General features: G+C 34.6%; 1 protein-coding gene across 1 annotated transcript; it reads left to right on the top strand.

The window, feature by feature from the left end:
• On the top strand, positions 1–21,723 carry LOC149785804 (ubiquitin-conjugating enzyme E2 T-like). The gene is made up of 6 exons (XM_089979740.1): positions 1–157; positions 3,524–3,593; positions 12,531–12,636; positions 13,459–13,557; positions 14,100–14,183; positions 20,570–21,723. Exons 1-6 carry the CDS (start codon positions 49–51, stop codon positions 20,702–20,704), a joined length of 603 nt encoding a protein of 200 aa, XP_089835866.1. The 5' UTR covers positions 1–48; the 3' UTR covers positions 20,705–21,723.
• Positions 21,724–23,718: the final 1,995 nt, after the last annotated feature.

Raw genomic sequence — 23,718 nt, 5'->3', positions numbered from 1 at the left:
ACGAATGTTTTGATTTGTTGGTATTTAACAGAAAAATAATTTGATAAAATGCAAAAGTCAGCTCGAATGAAGCGGGAGCTTCAGCTCCTTACACAGTCTCCTCCTCATGGTATTTCCTGCTGGGCAAAAGAGGACCAGCTGGACAAGCTAGAAGCCCGTAGGATGCTCATTTCTTTGATTCTTACATTGTATACTAAAGCGCTTGTATTATCGCGGCAAACGGGATTTTCAGATTAATTTTGGACAAGCGATGTCTAGCGGTTGTTTCCAGGTGTAAAGCTTTAGCCAGTAAGGACGCAAATATACACAATTTCCTCTAAAATGTCAACAGTTTGTACAAGTTTACCTAAAAAAAGAAGGAACATCACTTTTTGGTCAAGTGCATGCAGTTCTGTTGATCATCATACACAAAACTAAAATCGAACTTGCTATACCTGCATTGGCTTTGATTTCGAAATATACTCGGTGTATCGTCTGATATTTGATGATTATATGTCATATACCGATGTAGTCTTACAATGTAAGACGTAGCACATGTTTTTGTTTTAGGGCTATGACGCCCACAACATAAATATCAGCGTCAAGGTCTTACATGTAGGACTAATACCAATGGTGACTTATAGGTCTTTACAAGGTTAAGCTTGGAATTTCAATCCATGGTACCCAGTATGGACCAGAATTGACAAAATGTGGTTTATGATCATACTTCTCGCACATAAATAAGAAAAAATAAGTTAAACTTTCTTGAAATCAGTGATATTTCAATAATAATTTCTTTGCCCACATTGCATTTTAAATTCATATAAAGTTAAATAATATTTGTTTTTAATTTGTAATGGTCTTATTCAGACATTTCCACCTTTATTACATTTGTGTGTTCAATTTGATCATTGGATCCTTTAATTTTTTGTGTGAATATTCTACCAGTGAAAGCGCGGACATACCTTCTCTGACATAAGTTGTAATTTATGGTTTTTTTTAATATGTGCATGCTACCACACCTAAGCTAGGCAACTACTGCAATAATAAAGAGTTGTTCCCCTGTGGCATGTTAATCTGGGTCAGCCACCATATGCTGTTTTATTTACATTTACACACTTGATTTATTTTTTTTGTTCATAGGAATAGAAAGAAGGAATGTCATAGAAACATTACAAATTATGAGTAAGCAGTTATTGCAAAACAGGTTTAATATATACCAATAAGAACATTAAGTACCGCAATAATACAGCTACTCGGGTGTTTCGAATTACGTCATTTTGTCAGTCGGGGTATTATAATTAGTATTAAATGGGTTGGAGATTTCAATCATCAATTATATTGTATCACTATAATTTGTCAACAATTTGTTCTGAAGTTTTGAATATATATATATATATATATATACAGGGGTCGTCCTGGGCTTCGCCAATGTCGCAAATTGCGATTTTTTTTCCTTATTGGTGACAAAAATATCCCATCTGCTGATTTTTTTGGCAACATACTTTTTGGTTATTTAATTTGTACATACAATCATGGATTTGGACTGGATAAATTAAAAGGCAGAACAAAAGGAAGCCACAAACTTGACTAAGCAATGCATTGGAATCAATCTGTTACACAAACGATCCTTTGTTCTTATTGACAACTCCATCTTTACAGTGCATTGTTACATCATAATCTGCTTATGCTGACATCTGGGCTGAGTACTGTATGCTGCGATACAGTCAATCATGCTACCGCACTATACCTACAACTGACCGACTTCTGAAGACGTGAATAGAACAGATACAATTAATTGTATGGCTAATCCTTCTGGTTTTTTTTATACATATACCAATACAATAGTTTTGCTGAACCTTCATAGAAAACTGATAAGCTTTGAAGTACCGACTACTGTGTATAAATACAAAGCAAATGGAAAAAATCTAAATCACAATTACATCTGTTGCCAGTGCAGCATTTTACTCATTGATCTTTTCCTTTTGCCATCAGTCCTGTGTTACGGCTGCAGAGACTTAAACTCTGCAACAAGAAATAGCAAAAAAGAACAGTTTTGCATAATTAATAATAATTATTTATTTCTCAAAATACAGGAGTGAAAGAATCCCTAAATTGGGTGTGAATTTATGCTTATATATACGGTCCAATATTGCCAGGTGTTGACTCGTGTAAGTTTCATTCGTGGGAATGGAGATCCTATTTTTCTTGTCGAGAAAATTTATACAACATTCAGTGATCATTCTTGGGATTTAGGAAGCAATTCGCTACAAGCTTTGTGAAGCTAGCCATAAGGGGGGGGGGGGCTGCTGAAAGACTACTGGTGTCACCTGTCAGCACTGAGGACTGTGAACGTGGATTCAGTAAGATGAACCTCATAAAAACTGACATCAGAAATAAGCTCTGCATCTCATCTCTTGAGAATTTAATGAGAATCAGCATGTACAGATGTGAAAAATTAGACTTTGAAACTGCATTCAACAAGTGGGCAGCCCTAAAATCGCGACGGATCTTCATGTAACACTTTGTAACATTTTGTTAATGCTTGTTGTAATTAAAGTATTAACTAATCCATCTTTTGTAATTTTCATTGCCTGTTACATTAATAGACTAAATTAACACTTGGAAAAATGTACACTACTTTTTTTGGTGACACTTTTTGAAAATTGGCGACAAAATATTGAGGTTGGCAATTTTTTTGGCGACAGCTTTTTAAAAGCCAGGACCATCCCTGTATATATATACATATATATATATATATATATATATATATATATATATATATATATATATATATATATATATATATATATATATATATATATATATATATATATATGCATGCAATAAACTGACAACAAACAGTGTGAACTAGTATCTAGCTAGTCAACATTTAACTCTATTATGTGTCAACTACATGTAGTTTATATCAGCTTATTGCTGATATAGGAAAATATTTGTATTGACCTAGAAATTTATGTAAGCGCATATTATATCCCGGACATTTAATTATTATAGTAGTCATATGCTATTAAGCAAATTTAAAGAATTATTTAAAAGAAAATGTGTCGGCTGCAAAAGATAATGTTATTTGTACATGGTTTTCTTTTTCTAGTCTTCTTGGTTTAAACCACTTGGTTTCATTGGTTTTAGAACTTGAATTAAGACACTGATTTGACTGAGAATAAGTGTTCAGAGTATGGACAGCACCTTATTTCAGAGTATAAATTAATATTTTATACAATGAGTGGGAGTGAAGAAAATGCGTATTTTAGAAGGAATGCTGACTCTTTCATAGTAAATGGTAAATATTTTGTTGTAAATTTTCAAAGTCATCATATCACTGCTTTTTTAATTAGCACAGTCTATACCTAAGCCCTTATCCTTGCGGCAGCTTGTCCAGCTAAATAAATCAAAGAAATGGACAGATGTGGGATTTTGCATGCCACACTTAAAATTTGTTTGACATTTTCTCCTCAGTTGATCAAGTTAGCCAGTATCTATAGGTTTATTGACTTTTATCCTAAATTTCTTATCATTTCAGAGATTCTTGGCATAGAGGGGACACCATATGATGGAGGATTGTTCAAGCTGGAAATCCAGATTCCTGACAGGTAGAAATGCACATGTTATTTCAGAGTGTAAAATAGAGGTAGAAAACAGGATACTCTAGTAAGTTAAACTTTATTAAATAAGAAGGAAAAATAGAAATTAATGACTTAATTATGTTTATGTCTATTTGATGTACCATAATTACATTATATTATTATACTTTGTTGTAAAAAGTGTCATTACTATAAATATCCAAACCTTTTAATTTTTAAAGCATTTTAAACATTAGTTATACTTGCTAATTGTTGCAGTCTTTATTTACTTGCTTTTACATCAGTGTTTTTCCTTCTGAAAATCTGATTCATGCAGAGTAGGGTGTTCAAAAAATTGTATGTTTTCATGCCACTAATCATATTCAGAAATATATATTGGTATGCACTGTATTTATCTATTTCACAATAGTATTCATGAGACAATATTTATATCTATAGCTATTTGGATTTTAATAATTTGAAACAATTATGAGTAAATTAAATACTAAATACTACCCTCTGTAAAGTGAAGTGTTCATCAATGTTGTTTACTGTAGGTGTTTACTCACAAGGATATTGTTTCCATTTTTATGCAAATTCTAACAACCAGAGCTCTCAACAGATTGCACAACTGAAGAGTCATTTGACTTGTGACACTAAAATCTGAAGAGTAAGATGAAAATCTCAGAGTCAAAACTGAAACCTCAAGAGTCATTTGTTTCTGAGTCATTGTAGCAGGGATTGTTTCTTATTCATGGAGCAAATCGATGCTAAAGATCTCATTGAATACATTATCCAATCATAATACCTTAGGAGAACTACTACTACCTCGCAAATCCAGCCCTCCCAGGTTAAAATTTGTTTTGCTAAAAAAGATAAAAGTTACATGCCTGTCTAGTCATTGGTCAGGTAGAGTGATTCCCATTGGTAGAGGGACTGGCGTTAAATCCCGTGAATATTTTGGTTACTAATTCTGCTTGTGCTAAGTAGCATGCTCTCACCAAGAGGGACGTCACAATAATCCTTTATCAAGTTTCTGGAAGTTCTACACTTACAAGTTGGAGGAGTCTTCACTTCGCACAATATCATTCCTGGACAGCGGGATGGAGAGCAACAACAAGCATCAGTTATGGTCTAGCATATTAGAATTATGGACCAGATATGTGCATCAATATCCTTTACCTTGTCTCAACAGCAAGAACTGGACTATGGAAAGCCAGCTAAGATGGCCATGTTCCTAAACAACCGGACAAGGCCTTATAACTGATTGCAGTGGGCCACAATCACCATTGATCTACAGCAAAAGCCACCAGAAAACAAGCTTGTCCATTTTCGTGACTCACATAGAGCTGCCAAGCTCTTCCCAGGTATGATGCATTGTTTAGTGTCGTAATACTTAAGAACCTGCTTCATGACACCAGTTATACAAGAATTAGGCTGACTCTCATAATGCTGCTAGGTGATGCCCACTCTATTGATGCATTCTTGGATCAGTGTAACCACATAGTGCTGCTAGGTACTTTTTGTGGAAAATGTACAGTTTATATAGACACTCCCATGGATCAGTCTTACCTGCAATAAAACCTCAGAACACTTCTGGTATACAACATCCATGTTGGGGCCTCCATTCTCCCTCAAGACCCTGCCACCCAAGAGACTCTACTTAGTGACACATTAGAAGTAATGGGATCCGAGTGTAGTGGGCCACCATCATTGACATTCTTTAACTCCTTTGCAGATAGCACAGCAGATGTCAACTTCACTACCTCATTCTATAGACATCGAAATGGGCATTCAGGTTTCCTCATCATTATCAGTGTCAGATCTTGCTTGGATGAGTTCTGTCCTTTTTCTACATAAACTGCAAGGTCTACAGTTCTGACATGATGTGATTATTATCTGCGGAAGATTCTACTTTCAATTACTTCCACAGTCTTATTGACAGTTTGGGACAGAGTATGTTGTCTATTACAAGTTCCAAGCATCTATGGATTTATTATATCACAAATGCGTCCAGTTTTCCATTTGAATATTCATGAGTTGATTCACAATGTCATAACCACGGTATCAAATTTGTATCCCATATTTTGACAATCCTCATGTGGACTACAGCTTATGTCCTTCCACCATGAATCTCATTGGAATGTGTGTGTGTGATTTGGATTTTTAACATAGCTTTGACAATTTTCCAGTCAAATCTCTATGATGTCTGCAGTGTGGCAGTTTAGTGATGTCTAGCACTTAGGCATCATGCTGCAGATGTGTAGCATGATGTCCCACCCAGTCACGTTATCCTGACACCAGGCTGACCAGTCCTAACACTAACATCTTAATGCTGAGCGCCAAACAAGTCAGCTGCTAGTACCATTGGTGTAAGTCTTTGGTATGACTCAGCCAGGGTTTGAACCCACAACCTCCTGCATCTGAGGTGGACACTCTAACCACTTAGGCCACTAGATCGGTCTCAACGTAATAAGTGGGTGCATATTCATAGGAGGGTTCACTTCATAACATAGAGGTTCAACATACTATTGCCAGAATAGCAAGTATGAACTTACTTCAGGTGGATGTTATTCAATGCTCTCTGCTTCCAGCCTCCATCTATTCTCCACCTTAATGATCAGATTGATGGAACTTGCTACAAACCACCGTCTCTGTCAATCTCAACTATAGCAGAGGGATTTACAGGGCAACCAACAAGGTCACAGGGACTTCCCTCAAGCACATGCCACTGGGAAACTGTTACAACTCCTAAACTAAGTGAAAGAGTCTGAGGAGGTCCAGCATTTCCATAAGATCATCCCTATCTTAGTGATAGGCCCAAAACAAATTCATGTGACAATAAATATTGTGAAATTATTCAAGTCAAGTTGAACATTTTTGGTAAGTTCATTAGTTTTTTAAATGATTATTTTTTATATATATTATGATCATAAGCTGCACCAGGGGCAGTTTTTTATGATTGCAAAATGCATTTTTGGCCAGGGACCTTCTGCCTCCTGCAGCCCCGGATGAGGGGCGCTGCCCCTCGAGATGCCATTAGGGGAGGAGCCCCAAACCCCCCATTCAAATTTTCAGCTTTTTTTATGGAATACCAAAATCATGTCTGAAGTAAGAAGAATTTGTACCCACATCCCACCCCCCAAAAGAGATTTGAATTCATGCAACTGTAAGGACTTTGCCTCTTTGGAGCAAACCATCTGCTAGAGTATTCATTTGCTGGCCAAGTTTTGCTGGTTATGGCAGCAGATATATGACCATGAGCACGGGACCCTTACTCAGGTGAACTGGGGATTAACCTAGCAGAACCAGATAGCAACTGAACTGCTCTCAAGAGCTTAATTAGTTCACCTTTCATATATTCCTGCCACTTCACTACTTTCGCATTCAGCAAGCAAAAGCAGGAATACATTTATTGGTGGACCCATCTACTTACAGTTCAACAGTTTGGATCAGTATTGCTCATGAAGGCTCCCACTTGCAAGGGCATCATTGACTCACCTTTCATACAAGACCTGCTTCCTCACTTGCTTAGCAACAGCAGGCAGAATCAGCACAATACATGCCCTATCAGTGCTTCTGAATTACATGCAGCTCTAACAAGACAGGTCAGTTTCATTCATGATGGTACCTTCATTCACTGCAAAGAACAATTTCCCATCCATGGGTAACCAGACTTGTAATGAAATCACTGTCTGGTCTGCACACTTCAGTTCAAGACCACCTACATGATCCTGTATGAGCTCTGAAGTGGTATCTTAAGCTAAAAGAGCAGTTGTGTCAAGGAGATCATAATTATTTGTACCTCTCTGACAGGATTAAGTGGATTATTCATTCTGCATATGAAGAAATAACCCCAGCTTGATGAATTTGTTATTAATTTCTGCTCACAAGGTTAGAGCAGTTGCCACAAGCATGGCATTTGACAGGAACTAAACTCTAACTTAACCTTATCCAGGTTGTGGGATTTAAATCAGAGTTGACATTCTCCAGTTTTTTCTAAGTGATTTTTCATGCCATAGGGCTCAACTTGATCTGGTAGGACCTATAGCCGTGGCACAGCAGGTCGTCTTTCCTGGTAATTTGACAGCTTCATAAGAAACAGCTTCACAACTTCACTGGATGGGTGGGGGGAATTTTCACTTTTTGAGGCACTCTTTTGACAGTCTTCTTCAGTCAGGTATTCTTGAAGCTGTCTCACATACCTTAGGGGACTGGAGGTGGCATCTCCAGGGTAAAGGGATGTACCTCCCTCTACCTCTTACTATTTGACTAAGATTTGTGATTGGGTAACATTTTCAAAGAAGAAACTATTATTTTAAATAGTAAAATATGTTTCTTCACAAATACTTACCCAATCATAATGCGAATACACACTCCCAGCCTTCCAGTAGTAACTGATATATTCACAAGATTTGGTGCCACTCCTAGTACCAAGGGGGAGATCACTCTGCCCAACCACCACCTAGGCAGGCAGATAACTTAGCTTTTTAGCTAAAAGTTTTATCTTTGAGGGCTAGATTTGTAAGTAGTAGTTCTCCTTAGGTATTATCATTGGGTAAGTATTTGCAAAGAAATATTTTACTAGAAAAAATTATATTCTTGTCTCATTTTAAATAAAGAGAAACCTGTGCAGTATTTGGCAAGTGATGCTTAAGATTTCTCACAACTTTAGGAGATTCATTCTTCATCTCAGAATTGTTACTAACTTTATGTTTCTTGGACTCTTAAGGTCAAAATGATCATCACTAGCAGGTTGTTTCTGAGACTGAGACAGGAAAGAAACTATACTTCTTGAGCCATTGTGATTATTTAGTATGCGCCAGTGTATGACCATTTAATGAAGAAGGATGTGTATATCTTATATTTCACTGCCAGGATTTTAAAAAATTAGACCCACAAGCATTTTTAGTTTCAGTCACAAGATCACTGATGAGTGATCATTTCACAGGCACTCATTAATTTCGTTGTCCAGATTTCCCCTTGAATAATTTTACTGTCGAGAAGAAGGATAATATCTCTTATCTATCAGCATTAGAATGTGGAAATGACAAATCAAACACACTCAGCCTGCAAGAAATATCAAACTTCAATTTTTCAATGGCTGGGTTTTAAAGTTGCTGACTGCTCTTCATCCAAAAGAGAAAGTTTAAGAGTTGGACACGAATTGTATTCCCAAATTGCATATTTCTTATCCATTTTTTTTTTTTCTTTCTAGTATTGGGAGAAAATATTTGTTTCAGCATTTTGACATAAATTGAACTTAAATACGTGTAAACGTCCCTTAAATAGTTCTCTATAAATGTCTTGAGCCATGCATGAATAGTACAAAAATTATAGGGTCCCTGAGTGGCTGAGTGGTCTAAAGTGCTCACCGTTATGGATCACTGCCATCTCACCTCTGTCTGCTTGTGTTCGAGTCTTGAATTTGGCCAATTTTGGTATGTGAGAAAGATTGCCAGTAGCTTCTCGTGAGTCGGTGGTTCTTTCTGGAGTTCTTCCTCCACCATTTTTTCTGGCCGCCATGTATGACCTATTTTTACTGAAAAATGGCATTAAACCCTACAACAACAACAACAAAAATCATAGGTCATCCGATTTTTTATAAAGACTTGAAAGTTCTCATTAACCACTTGTGTGTGAGCCTTTAATTATATAAAACATCCTGCATTTGGCCTCAACTCTCCAGACTACACCAGTAAGGTAAATCAATTTACTGATGATGTGTACACGTGTCAGCATTTGTAACCAGATTACCATATTATTGCACCTGAATTACATTTATTTGCTTCAGTAGACTGGTTCTCACTGGTTAGATAATATGGGGAGAATACACACAAAAAGTATATTATTTTTGTCTCAAATAATACTTTCTTTTGTGTCAGAAGTAATAGATAACTATAAATGGTATGTGAGGTAGATGGCCTTTATAATTGAATTTTGATTCTACCACATATTTATGTACATGTCAGATGAATGCCAATATTTGTTTCAAAAGTTGATCCAGTCAAGTCATAATTGATTCTCTCTTCTTCTATCCAAAATGGGGGGCCCCAAGTGGCAGAGTTGTCTAAAGCGCTCTCCGTCACAGATCACTGCCATCTCATCTCTGTCTGCGTGGGTTCGAGTCTCGGGCTCCAGTGTGGATATGTGAGAAAGCTTGACGGTAGCTTCTTGTGGGTTGGTTCTTTCCGGGGTTTTCCCAGGTTCTTCCTCCACCATTAATACTGGCCGTCATGTAAAGCCTATCTTCTGCTGAAAAATGGCATTAAACCCTATGACAACAACAACAATCTATCCAAAATGTCAAAAATATTCTTTAAATAATCTAACCTTGATTCAGCTATGTGCACATAAGCTTGATATCAGTGGCTTGTTGGCTCTGCACAGTTCATATTGGTTTTACATAGGGGTCAGTATGGGGTTAATTTTATACTATTAAATGTCATTCACTGGTGCATACAGTCAATGGTTATGGACAGAGTACACTCACTAGGAAAACATGCCAGAGGCGAATCAAGGGTAATTAAAATAATAGAACCAGGATAAGGGTCAAAAGCTTTTTTCTTGAAAATTCTGAGTTGTCAACGAAACAATCTGTTACTAAAATTAGAATAAAGAACATGGTACAGGTACAACAGGTTTATTCATGGGGAATACCAATGACCCAGACTCAAATAAACATGTTTATATCTATTGATAGTGATCTAATATTTAACCCACATTCAAAGAGAAATATTACTATGTATTGTTTGTTTACAAAATAAAAGTTGATTTTGGACAAGGTTAAGTCCAGAATACAATTATACATATAATCATGGAGAAAAAACAAATGCCAATTAAATATACAAAACATGATGTTATGAAAGAAGTTGCTAGGATATAAAGGCAATACCTCACTCACATGATAGCAATTATTATGGTGTTCCCCAGTATTACAAAGCCTTTGAACTCTAGGGAACTGTCAGTTATTGGATGTATATTTTCTTTATTTGGCTTTCATCTGTTACTGAAACTAACTCCAGGTGAAATCTGCAAGAAAAGGAGTTTTCTACTTTTGTGTGTGTCTATATATATATATTTGCAAGTAATGGAGCTGTCTTCTTTACATGTAGCGAAATCATACTACTTGAGAAACTGGCTGTGGAAAAAAAAATTTCACCAGCAATTTTGACTGATGAATAGAAAATTTGAATTGGAATAACCTAGTTAAATTTGATCACTTGTGTCTGGCATTGAACTTTCTGGGTACATAAGTATACAAGTTAGAAATTTATTTTCTGGACAAGATGTTCTGGCAAAATGTTAATTTTCTTAAGCACATAAGTATTGTTGGTTGATGTTTAATGGAACTTTCAGCTTTTTGTTTGGCTTTATCATGTTAAGGAAAGTTAAGTGTCTTTCCCAGTGACACACCAAGACAGTCAAACTGACCTGGGGTTGGTATTGAACCCATGACAGTTGGATTACTAGTCAAGCATTTTACCAGCTGAGCTACCAGTGCTTCATAAATGGCCACTGAAATTTTTAAGATATGTTGCCCAATTGCTACAATGGGTTGAATCGGACAAGGAGAATTGGTTGACCATTTGTGAGTGTTGTTGATCTTAAAACCTAATTTGATTTAAAATTCTTAACAGCTGTTAAGAAGCAATATTTTTCACCATGCAATGAAAACAGAATGTTGGGTACATTGTATATCATTATATTGAAAACATTTTAAAATTTCACTTCAGTCCCATATAACATATTTGCTCATGAGTACTGATTAAACTCTGAGTGATCACACTGTTCACATTTAAGTAGCCATTATGTGGGTACAAGTAAATAAATTATTAACTCTTGATCTTTTCTAGGATGTGTGATTAAAAAATTCACAGTACTTTTTTTGAAGAAAAAAAAGGTGCCAAACGAGTCAACAAATACATGCAGATGAAAACTTTATTTAGAATTCCCCCTTTCTGTTTTTAATGGCAGCATTTTTAAATTTTCAAGTTTAGAATAGACTCTGAATAACTTGAATCATTACTTTAGATACTGATGTCATTTTAGAAAGGAATTTATGTGCCTGAAATCATGTTGATACATTTTATGTATATATGTGTATATATATGTGTATATATATATATATATATATATATATATATATATATATATATATATATATATATATATATATATACACCTCTGACTACATGGGTTCAAATCTCTGGCTCAGTCAATGTGTGTATGTGAGAAAGCTTGCCAGTAGCTTCTCATGGGTTGGTGGTTCTTTCTGGTGTTTTCATGGGTTCTTCCACCACCATTTATACTGGCCACCATGTATAGCCTATCCTGTGCTGATAAATGGCATTAAACCCTATAACAACAACTCTCTCTCTCTCTCTCTCTCTCTGTATATATATATATATATATATATACACACACACACACACACACGCACACATACATACCATATGTTTTCGCTTATAGGTCAGATCCAACTGCAAACTGAACAGACAGATCTGCCATTATGTAATGTACTGGCAGAACTAGGTCTATACAGTTTGTTAGGAGTAATCAATAAAACATCATAGACCCTGATCTGCCGGTGCATTATGTTGCTTGTAATTGGATTTGACCTTTAAATGAGTGTAGATTGTAATTATTCTTTCTATCCATATCCTATGATATTTTGTATTTCATAATATTTCTTCCACCAAGTAAATTTTATGTTAACCAGCTTTGTAAAGTACAGGAAATTTGTTCCTTAAAACATCCTGCAGAGAGAAGAGTTATTTTTTTACGACCATTGCCTAACTTTTTGAAGAACTTCTAATAGTAATTCCCATTTACTAAATTTGTTGACAGGAAAGTGTGCTATTTTCTCAAAATCAAAGTAGATATCTTGTTTCATGTATTATGTGCATTTATGTGGTTTTACTATTTAATATCAATAATTTCAGAATATCATTTTATTTTCTCTAGGTACCCCTTTGAGCCCCCTAAGGTCCGATTTGTGACCCCTATATACCACCCTAACATTGACACAGGAGGCAGGATCTGTTTAGATACACTAAAGATGCCACCCAAAGTGAGTTAAAAAAATTATTTCATTTCTAGGATATAACAAGAAGAGTAACTGATCCCTGTCGGTGTCTTATTTGTGTATTGAGCAGACTTTTGAATAAAGTTAGATAGGGAGATGTTACTCGTTTTCATTCCACATCAGCAGAAGTAATATTTAGTGAACATTTTTTTTTAGTAGCTTTGTAGCTATATTAGTTTGAATTGTTGTTGCAATGTGCAGTTTGATTTTCCATATCACATCACAGTTCACTGCAATGTTTGATATACTTTATTAATATTAGTTTGTATTGCTGTTGCAATGTGCAGTTTGATTTTCCATATCACATCACAGTTCACTGCAATGTTTGATATACTTTATTAATATTAGTTTGTATTGCTGTTGCAATGTGCAGTTTGATTTTCCATATCACATCACAGTTTACTGCCATGTTTGATATGCTTGTTTTATGGCCTATTCCAATAATAGCAAAGATACTTAGTTCTCCATCCAAATTTGTCGGGTTTTTTCTTTCAGCTCACAAGTCACCATCTCAGAAACCACTTCATGCCAAAATCTGATAGGTCAAGAAGTCATTGTACAAGTTCTTGATACTTGTACAATCCACATTAAAAATATCAATGTGAGGAGAGAGAAAAAAGCCACACAAAAAAAATGGAAGTCAGGAGAATTTTATACAATTTTTTATGCAACATTTTGTGATTGATTTTATGGCTGTTGCGCACAAATATATTTTTCAAATTTGTATGCATAGCTTAAAAATTGCGTGTTGCCAATTTGTTAGCATTTTTCAGCACGTTTGTCACTGTTTGCCTTGTAATTTTTCAGGGAGCTTGGAAGCCTTGTCTCAATGTCTCTACCGTATTAACCTCAATTCAGCTTCTGATGGCAGAACCTAATCCTGAAGACCCTTTAATGCCTGACATTGTAAGTTTTCTCTAAAATGTCTGAAAAGTTAAAATTAGTTATTTAATTAGGTTATAATATGTACATAATTCATGATGATTTGATTTGATTTCCTGTACCTAACCAAATTTTCCCAAACGTAATATTAAATTTTGTCAGTTAACTAAATTTCTAAACATTTAGTCATTTTATTGGGATCATAGTTGTTCAGAAAATAATGGGCATTGCTCTTAATTTATTCTTAAAATTTATTCACTTGAATGGAATTATAGTTGTTCAATATGGACATTGCCTTTAAGCAATCATGAAAATTTAATCTTGCACATATATGCTCATATACTAAACTTAAGTAAATTTGCAATGCTAAAATATTATGGTTTGTTGTTGGTAGATTTTTTAATTGCTTTTTGGAAATGGGATGTTGATTAAATTGTATTTTTAACCTGATGCCTTTTAATTGTATGATAGTTACTTCCCTTGTTAAACCTTTCCTAACTGATACAGGATAAATGTTTGTTTTCTTCCAAAGCATTGACTTTTACGGTCTTGTCTTTTTTTTTTAGTCTAACGAGTTCAAGTACAACAAGGCCCAGTTTCTACAAAAAGCAAAAGAGTGGACAGCAATATATGCCAAAGAAAAGAAAAGGGTATTGTCATGTTTAATTTTAGATTTGAGTACAGTAAAACCTGTCATGAGCGACCTCTGCTATGAGCGACCACCTGTCATTTCCAACCACAATCGTAATGCACGGATCGATTTTACTATATAAACGCTCTGTTATGAACGACCACCTGCTGAACGCAACCAGCGACCGCAATTTCTTGGCAAAATATGCATTTTGACACTGCTATGAACGACCGCATCGCCAAAAAAAATAAACACATTGACACCACTGACCTTAACTTAATCCTTTGTAAACACTAGAGATCGGGATAAATGTAGTATGCAAACAAAGTGCACATTAAATAACACTACAGTTGAACAACCATATATCGAGATAAACACCTCTAACCATCATTTAATCCTTTGTAACAAAGACTGCATAAATAGTAAAGATTGCTCCAAAATAGTAAAGATTGCTCTATTTAAAAAGAATTTGTCTTGCTACAGTACCAGTTTTGTGAAGTTTACAACTCCAGCGTACGGTGTCATTTGTAAACTGCAGTAAACCAAACTAAAGTACATGTCAAAAACCGCCATTGTAGTGCCAAAGTCATGTGAATAGCCAGTAAGAGTAACATCAAAGGGAGTAATGATGGATATACGCAGTCAATTTAGAGGTTTGTATTTCTTCTTTATCTTTATGAAAACTCACAAAACGCCGGTAGTCCTTATGTCCCAGTGAGAAATCGTTTGAAAGGGCTTTTCAGTGTAGGTTTGAGTACATCGTTTGTCCTTCCAGTTAATCCATAATGCCTGGAGGGTGAATGAGCTCATTGTCTTTAATACTAGTAAGTGTGAATCATTTCCGGATTTTTTTAAAATTATTTATTTCTTTTGTTTGTGTTTCACAAAGCCACCATCTGTTTACCTGGGTGCAGATGGTCGCAACCTTTGTTTATCTAGCTATAACGCTGTTGATTTAAACTTCGTCTCAGAATAAATGTATTCTTTCTTGATGAGTTAATTATGCCTTTTGGTTTCATTCATTGGTACATAATATATATATTTATTCCACATTTCCCCAAAACCTGATCAAAACCGATAGTCTTTATAACGTCAACACTAATAACAATGGCAGAACCTCCGCTGAAAAAAAGAAAAATTTTAACACTGGAAGAAAGGATTGATGTCATTGAAAGAAATGAAAAAGGGGAGACCGCTCGCAAAATAGCAGTCAGCCTAAGCGTCGGTAAAACGCAAGTTCAAAATGTAATCAAAGACAAGGAGTCCATTAGAAACGAATGGCAGAAAGGTGCACAAGCACAGAGGAAATATGCCACGGCACGACGGACAATTTACGGAGATCTGAACGAGCGAGTATGGGAGTGGTTTTGTGTTGCAAGGAGTAAAAACATACCAGTAAGTGGAAAGTTGATTCAGGAAAAGGCAATAATTGTCTCAGCAGAACTGAATTATGATGACTTTGCTGCATCAAACGGATGGCTGGAGAGTTTCAAAAATAGATACAATATCACAGCAAGTGTGCTCAGTGGAGAATCAGCTGATGTGAATTTACAGACAGTTGATGACTGGAAAAAAAGACTACCGACCATCACAGAAGGGTATAACCTATGTGATATTTTTAATGCTGATGAAACAGGATTCTTTTACAGAGGACTTCCTGACAGGTCCCTAGTGGTGAAAGATGATGTTCACAAAGGAGGGAAAAAAGCAAAGGAGAGGTTGACACTATTGTTAGCATGTAGTGCAACTGGAGAAAAACTGGACCCATTAATTATAGGCAAATCGCGCAACCCAACATGTTTTAGGTCATTTAATTTAAGATCTGTGGGTGTTGCCTATGAATCCAACAGAAAGGCTTGGATGACATCAGACATCTTTAGTAAATGGCTTGTAACTGTCAGCAATAAAATGAAAAGGAAAAATCGGAACATTTTAATTATTGTAGACAACTGCAGTGCACACCCAGATTGTCAGTTTAGCAATGTAAAACTGGTCTTTCTGCCCCCAAATACAACATCTAAACTAAAGCCTTGTGATGCAGGGATAATTCAGACTGTCAAAATTCATTATCGGAAGAAACTGCTGCGACACATTCTTTCCAAAATGGATGAGTGCTCTACAGCAACTGAAATATCTAAGACTGTCACTGTTCTAGATGCCATTTTATGGATCAAGTCTGTGTGGGATGCTCTGTCTTCATACACCATTGAAAGGTGTTTTGCCAAGTGTGGCTTTTCTGTAAGTGTTGAAGCCATAATGCCAGAGAGTGAAGAGAGCGAACAAGATGTGCATCCATCAATGGAACCTCTTCTCAGTGGCATGACACTGGAAGAATATGCCAATATGGATCACAGTCTAGAAACTTCTAATGTATTCCCAGGGCCTGACTGGGAGAAGGATATTCTTCAGAGAGGTAAATCTGGTACTTCTCCAACTGCAGACAGTGATAGTGACAATGAGTTATCTGTTGGTGAAATTCTGCCTCATGTTATTTCACATTCTACAGTCATAGAACATTTAAAAGAGATTAAAGAATATGCTTTAAAACATGGTGATCCCAGAATTTTGCTTCTTTGCTTAGAAATGGAGATACATGTTCAGACCAAACAGCTGAGTAAAACATGTCAACAAAGTATAATGGATTTCTTAAAAAACAAGTGAATAAGTGTACAGAATAAGATATATACATCATATTTAACTGTTCATTTTTTGTATATATTAATGTGATGTTGAAATATAAATTTTATTATATGCATGCAATATTTAACAAGATTTATGAATAAAGGATATGATACATGTACATTGAGTATGGGTATTATTTATTTTTCAACAATGCTAACTATTGATCCTGAAAACCAGTCCATTTTCACACACCTCTTATGAGAGACCACCTGTCTTGAGAGACCACTTTTGGTTGGCAGAAGGGGCGGTCTCTCATAACAGGTTTTACTGAATTACTTTGCTACTTGATAATCATATTCTTATTGATTGAAGTAAACAAATTGCTGTGCAATTTCAGAGTTTTACACTTTGAAATCCAAATAAAAGAGTGCATACTCTTTAGTTTTGGATGCACAAAAATTCCAACAGCAGAATCCTCACTATGGATGTTTTTCTTTGTTCTTTTTCCCAGAAAATTCTCTTTTATTTGATCTGATTCTACAAAGTGACTATTGTTACATGTTTAGGCTCGAATAAACAGTAACACAGAAAGAGTAAAAACAAGTTTTTTAAAATTTAACAAATAATTTATTTTCCTGGAAAGTTCTGTAAAAATGAAAAAAGGAGAAGAACTTATGGTTTCAAGATTCAAATCCAAAAATAATCTACAAATAATCCATGAAAAAATTGCAAAAGTCCAAGTAATAAATGTTCTAATAATTTCAAGTTTGAATCCTGATGGAAAATCCAAGATGGATGATGATGACGTATGCTGTAGTCAGTACTGTGCTTATCTACAGTTCTTTGTAGAAATACAAATAATGGTACTCCGGTGTTGGAAATCCAGATTCAACTTGTAAACAATGTCTTTCCAAATTCTGTGTGAGCACTCTTCAAATATTTCTAGAGAATAAAGAATTAACCTTTTTGAAATCCAAATGATCTGAAGATAATTAACTCAAAATCTGGCAACAACAAAGAAAACTTTATACCAAGTGTAAAAGCCCAAAAATTGAGAAATCTCTCAAAACAAATGTTATATTGTATCATAAGACGCAGTTTCAAAATTCCCCCAAGTTGTGAAATCAGGTGGGTGGGTGGGTGTCACATGATCATGTTTATATCGCGTACACAGAATATGGCCTTGATTAGACCAATGATTTTATTCCCAGAATAATTTTAAAAAAGTGTTTACTTCTTGACCCACGTAGTCCCATCATGACTTTGACAACAACCAATCATTTTAAAATAAAATAGAACTTGTTTACTAATTTTGAATGAAGGTTAGAATTTAGATCAACACCTGGTGTTTATAAACTAACAGTCAAGGTCAAACAGTTTTCTGAAAAAGTATCATCTCTAGTGAAAAAATTTACTTTATAATAGAATAAAAATTTAAAACTGACAAACAATTAAATTAAAAATTAAAAAAATATATATATATTAAATCAGATATACATAACACTATCAATCATGTATTCTTCGAGCTATCACAAAGTTACAGTGATTTTAATCAGATTGAAGCCTCACATGTTAGATCTTTAATAGCAGACAAGGTCATTAAGACGTATGTTAGTAGATTCTTGGTGTCTAATGGTCATTTTCATGAAGAGACTAATTAGACATGCCTCTTTAATAAGTATTACACATCACAGTTTTAATCTATCTTTATAATAATCATTACATGATGTAGATCACTTGCATTTAATCATATACTTTATTTAGAAGAAAAATGTCAAGATTTTGGGATTTATTTTGTATTTCATAGGAATATGAACTCCCATGTTAATCATCCATAGATCAGCTGGTTTTCAGTGTCATGCATAGATATAAGATAAACCATATAAGAAAAATAAAAACCTGGAAGAAGGGAGGTTGGCTTAGCCACAGGACAAGGTCTAAACTTGAAATTTTTAAAGTTTTCTTGTTGACTACTGGTATATATTGTTAACACAATTGCCGAAGATGAGATCACATACTTAACGAGAATCCCCAGGACCTGCTGTACTTGGGGTACCTGCTGCAAATTTAATAAAAAGATTCCTGACCTTTTCCAGACCAAAAATTAAAAATGTCCAGACCTAACAGTAACTCTGAAAGAGGTCTGAATCCTTATATTAAAATTTCTCCCATTGAAAAAGAGCAGTCACATTACAGGTTACTACAAATACATTGGTAATAATGAAAAATTAAGAATTTTTTCAAGACTTTTTTGTCATTTTTCAATTTTTCCAATCACTGACAAAAGTTTTCAATATTGCTGGACATAATGGTCAGTTTATGTGTTGGTCATGCACTTTTTAATCTTTTACCTATTGTTTGACAGGTCATCTTATTGACAAACGGGCTTATAAACGAGCATATATGGTATGCATTCATTTTCAAGTGATTATCATATATGTGCTATTCCAATGGCAACTTGACAAGATTTCTTGGATGCTAAGCACAGGTCTGTAGATGAGCATGATTCTCACAAGACTAGCCCATAGAAATTAGTAAATTACATCCAGTTTTGATGAATAAAACTGAATGCCAAAGATTCCCATGCACTGAAAAACAAGAAAAAATTAAATATTATTCCCTTTATGCACTAAGTGTCATGACTGAAAAGACTAATGCAATGGCATGGCAGTTACAAAGTTAAACATAACCACATCAAGATAAATGGTCTGTTGTGTTTAATATTAAAATTTGCGATGAAATTGATTATGATGGTTATTGAGGAAGGTGCATAACTTGAGGATTTTGTTCCTAAACCTGCCCTGCAGTAATTTGCTAAAGTTTGTTTTAGAAATAAGTAAATGTAGTACGCTGTGTAGATCAAAGATGGCATTAAAAACAAGTGAATGGAATATGTTCATTTGTTTCTTCTTCCAGTGTTTTGGAAAATTTATTGATTTGAAATGGAGTAAGTTAATTAAGTTAAATAATAAAGAAAAGAAAGTAATCTCTTTCCTTCTAGCTGCACACAAAATTAAAGAAGGGCAACATAAAGGCTTTGAGAATTTGTTATGGTTGCAACATTAGAAACAATCACAATTATCATGATTGTCAACTACCATAATTTTTCATTTGTTTATCACAGTACTAGATATTTTACAATGAATGAGCATTAGCAATCTATTGATGTATATATGAATGACAACAATAAAAACTGCATTGTTTGAAAGTATTGTTTGTGACTGCATCTTTTTTCAAGGAAGCAATCCAGGACTGCAACTTTCAAAATCCTTTGAAGAACTCTGAAATATTATTTTATGCATTCAAGCTGGATAGAAATAGGTATACTCTTTAAAATGTTGTGTTTGACAGTAGAAAGAACGATGTTAGCTGCATGTGCCTTTGGTTAATGTTCTTAATATACTTTGAGCTTGTACTCTGTAGTGGCTGTGCTTGCCAATACTCGTTTTAATTTTTTTTTATGAAAAAATCTTTAAGCTTAAGATATGTTGAAATGTGTTGATTTTCATCCTCAAACACATTTGAATGTCTTACAAGTCAGCAGTATTATGACTTTCCTAAACTTTTATAAACCATTCCACTGATGAATAATCTGTACCACAATGATCATCAGACAGAGAAAGAACACAGGTTGTCAGTTGCAAAAAGAATGATGAACCTGCACACAGTATTGAAATACATAACCAATATGGCCCATGTACACCACAGAAGCTGCTTGTATAATGTTTTGTGGGGTTTTCAAGGGTAAAAAATTATGAGCCAGGAATTTTTGTTTATTTTCAGAAGGACCGGGAAGACGAGAAAGAAAATGAAAAGGCAGACAAAGTATTTGTTATTAACAGTGATGATCTTGGTTCTTCAGCAGAGAGACTGAGATCTGATGGGCCTGTAAAAGACATTACAAACAAGAAGCTGTAGAAAGCATGAAAATCATGGAGAATAAACATTTGTTTTGATTCCTGGAGTTTTAATTGTAAGATCTAGGGCTCTTTAATCTATGTGTGATCATGTTAGACTCCATGTTTGATCATGTGATACTTTTTTTTATCAAGGATGCATTTGTTATATGTCTATGAGGCTTTTGTGGTCTGGATCTTTTGATTCTTGATAAATTAATTTTGTTGTCGTTGAGTTTTTAATTTCATAAGCAGAGACTTGATTGAAAATAAAAATGTGAATTTCTGCTCTATTCGGTGAGATATAGATAAGTTATAAGTTCGAACTAATCATATGTGATATATTTGTATGATACATTAAATAGACTACAGATCTATAGGTAATATGGATAAAAAGTACCTAAATACATGTATCTTTCTAGCAAACTGTGTCCTCTATATTTGAGTAAAATGTTGTTGAATAATTCTAAAGGCTAAACTTAGATTTCCAAAAAATGCCCACTTTACTTTGATTACATGGTCATACATGTGATGGAACCAGGACATGAAACCAGTAAATTTATAAATTTTGATCAGTAGATTTTTTTATACATAAATTTGTATTTAATTTAAGGGGATTTAAAAGAAAAGAAATGAATTTTATCTTGACCTGCCACATATCCAGAATTGTTGCTTAAAAATCAGAAAATATCAATTGTCCAATGTTTAGCTTAAAATCCTGATTTGCAAAAACACCAAAAAAAACTCCCCAAACCTTTTGATTCACTACAGCTGTGCCTCCTTCAAGGCGATGCAAAAATTCTGCAAGAAATACACTGGTCATACTTTGAGAATCTGTCAGTTTTCCATTTTCATCTTTTATGCTGATATGTAGTATATTAATTGAATTAACACTAAATATCAGCATAAAAGATGAAAATGGAATAATGATAAAGTTTTACGATGACGATAGCATACTTTTTTCATGGTAAGTAAATAGCATAAGACAGTGGAGATGTCAATTCCTTTTGTAAGTTTGTGTAAATATATGGTCACAAACACTGATCCTGTTGTGTTTTTTTTCTCCTCCAAATCCTGATAATAATCAGAAAATATATCCAGATTTTCATTTTTTTTTATTTTTTGACATTGTATGTATTCTCATCATTCTATAATAAAACAGTAACTTTTGAATATGAATGAAATTCTAATGGAAAATGTTTAATAATAATGAATGAAAGCCATGAAGAGTTGTGCATCTCACAGTTCATAGGAAGATTTTTTAAAATAAAATCCACAGGCATTTTTAGTTTCCTTCATAAAATACTAAATGGTGACTAATGACCTTCACTGTGATTATTAAGTTTCAGATTTAATAGGCTGTCATTAGTTTTCTGATCCAGATATCCATTGAATCCCTTTGTAGTTTGTAAAGAATGGAAAATACACTCTCTGAATCAGCATTAGAACTGGCAATGACAAAACAACCACACTCAGCCTGAAAAGAAGTTTGTTGTTTTGCTGTGGTTAGTTTTTAAGGCTGGTGACTGCTTTGCAAAATACTTGTACTTGAAAGCTACGTTAACCCAAGGATAAAGTTCCTGAGTTGGACTTCAGATTTATTTCTTAATAGTGTAGCATTGGGTCAAGTTTGATGCATGCCTAAAAAGTTATATCTCCTAGCTAAACATTGGTGCTAACGTTATTATGCTTCACAAGGTGTACCCTGAGATGTCAGTGTCAATTCTTAAATAGGTTGCTGGAGCAATGGAAGAAGTGCCACCCTTTGTATTATTATATAGTACATATATGATTTATAAGTAAATTGCAAGCAGTAATACAAGCCCTTCTACTTGTCAAGCTAATTATTATACCACTTGGCATTGCATTGGTATAATTTGTATGGTCCCCCCCCCCCCCAATAGATTGGTTCCCAATGATTTATGTAAAGTGTGGATATAACTTTTTTTTACAAATCTTTTATTTTTCAAATGCATCATTTCAGCCATAAAATAGTATGTGCAGTAGGCACCCTTTAAAATGGTATTTTTGTCCTACTGCCAGTGTGTATGTGTGCAAATTATGCAAATTGGTTCTTTTTGTAAAAGTTTTAAACAGTGTTCAAGGAAATTTGCTTTCATATACAGGCCCAGGGCAAGTAGCTCTTAAAAAAGAATGCCCTGACTTAAAACCCACATACCCAACAAGACCTTATTTGTTTACTATTATTTTGACACACCAAGCCCCTCCTAAAAACTAAATAATCAGTCAGTTGTGTTATTCTTCATGAGAGTGCACTATCGTTCACATTCTGCTGTAGAGAGGTTCAAAAAGTTGACATGATTTCCAACAATTTCACAGTTTCTGCATGCTCAGGTGTGGATTTTCTGAATAATTGTGGCATACACCTCTGCTGTTATGATCTCTGACTGTATGCCTTCATATTTGCCTTCAGGTTAATGTACAGTCTGCAATTTTTGTTGCAATCTAGGGATGAGTATTCATTGGCCTTGAAGTAGTTTCATTTTCTGAATGCTGCAAAAATCCCTCATGTTTTTTTTTAATGAAAGTTTGAAAACAGAACTGAAATTGGGGAGGCATTTTCAGTGAAAACAGTGGCTTCAAATTTTTTAATCAGTTGTGTGATAGAACTAGGGATGTGTCACAGTTACAGAAAACACTCGCTCTGTACCAACAAAATGAGCTATCGACTCTTTGAACTAAATAGAATAAATTGTAATGTAATTATCTCAGTTCTTTTGGGATGAAAGTGATTGTATTTCTACTTTAATAAGTAAAAAATCCCCTAGCTTAGCTTACTTTTCAAACAATCATAAAGGTACTATAGTATTTTTAACCAAATCAGCATAAGCAAGGGACATTTCTGTCGCAGAATAGAAACCGTGTGGGTTTATGGACTAAGTGAATAAGACAAACACAACGTGTGAAAGATGGAAATTTATGAAATGAATTAATAAAGAAAAATATATGGTGTAAAAATACAATGATTCTCTCACGCTCTCAACATACGATTGACCCACTCGCTCTACACAAACA

The sequence above is a fragment of the Sinohyriopsis cumingii genome, chromosome 13 (genome assembly GCF_028554795.1).
Source record: "Sinohyriopsis cumingii isolate HCF-2022 chromosome 13, ASM2855479v2, whole genome shotgun sequence".
NCBI classification, from domain to species: Eukaryota; Metazoa; Mollusca; class Bivalvia; order Unionida; family Unionidae; genus Sinohyriopsis; species Sinohyriopsis cumingii.
This window is presented reverse-complemented; position numbering and strand designations above follow the sequence as displayed.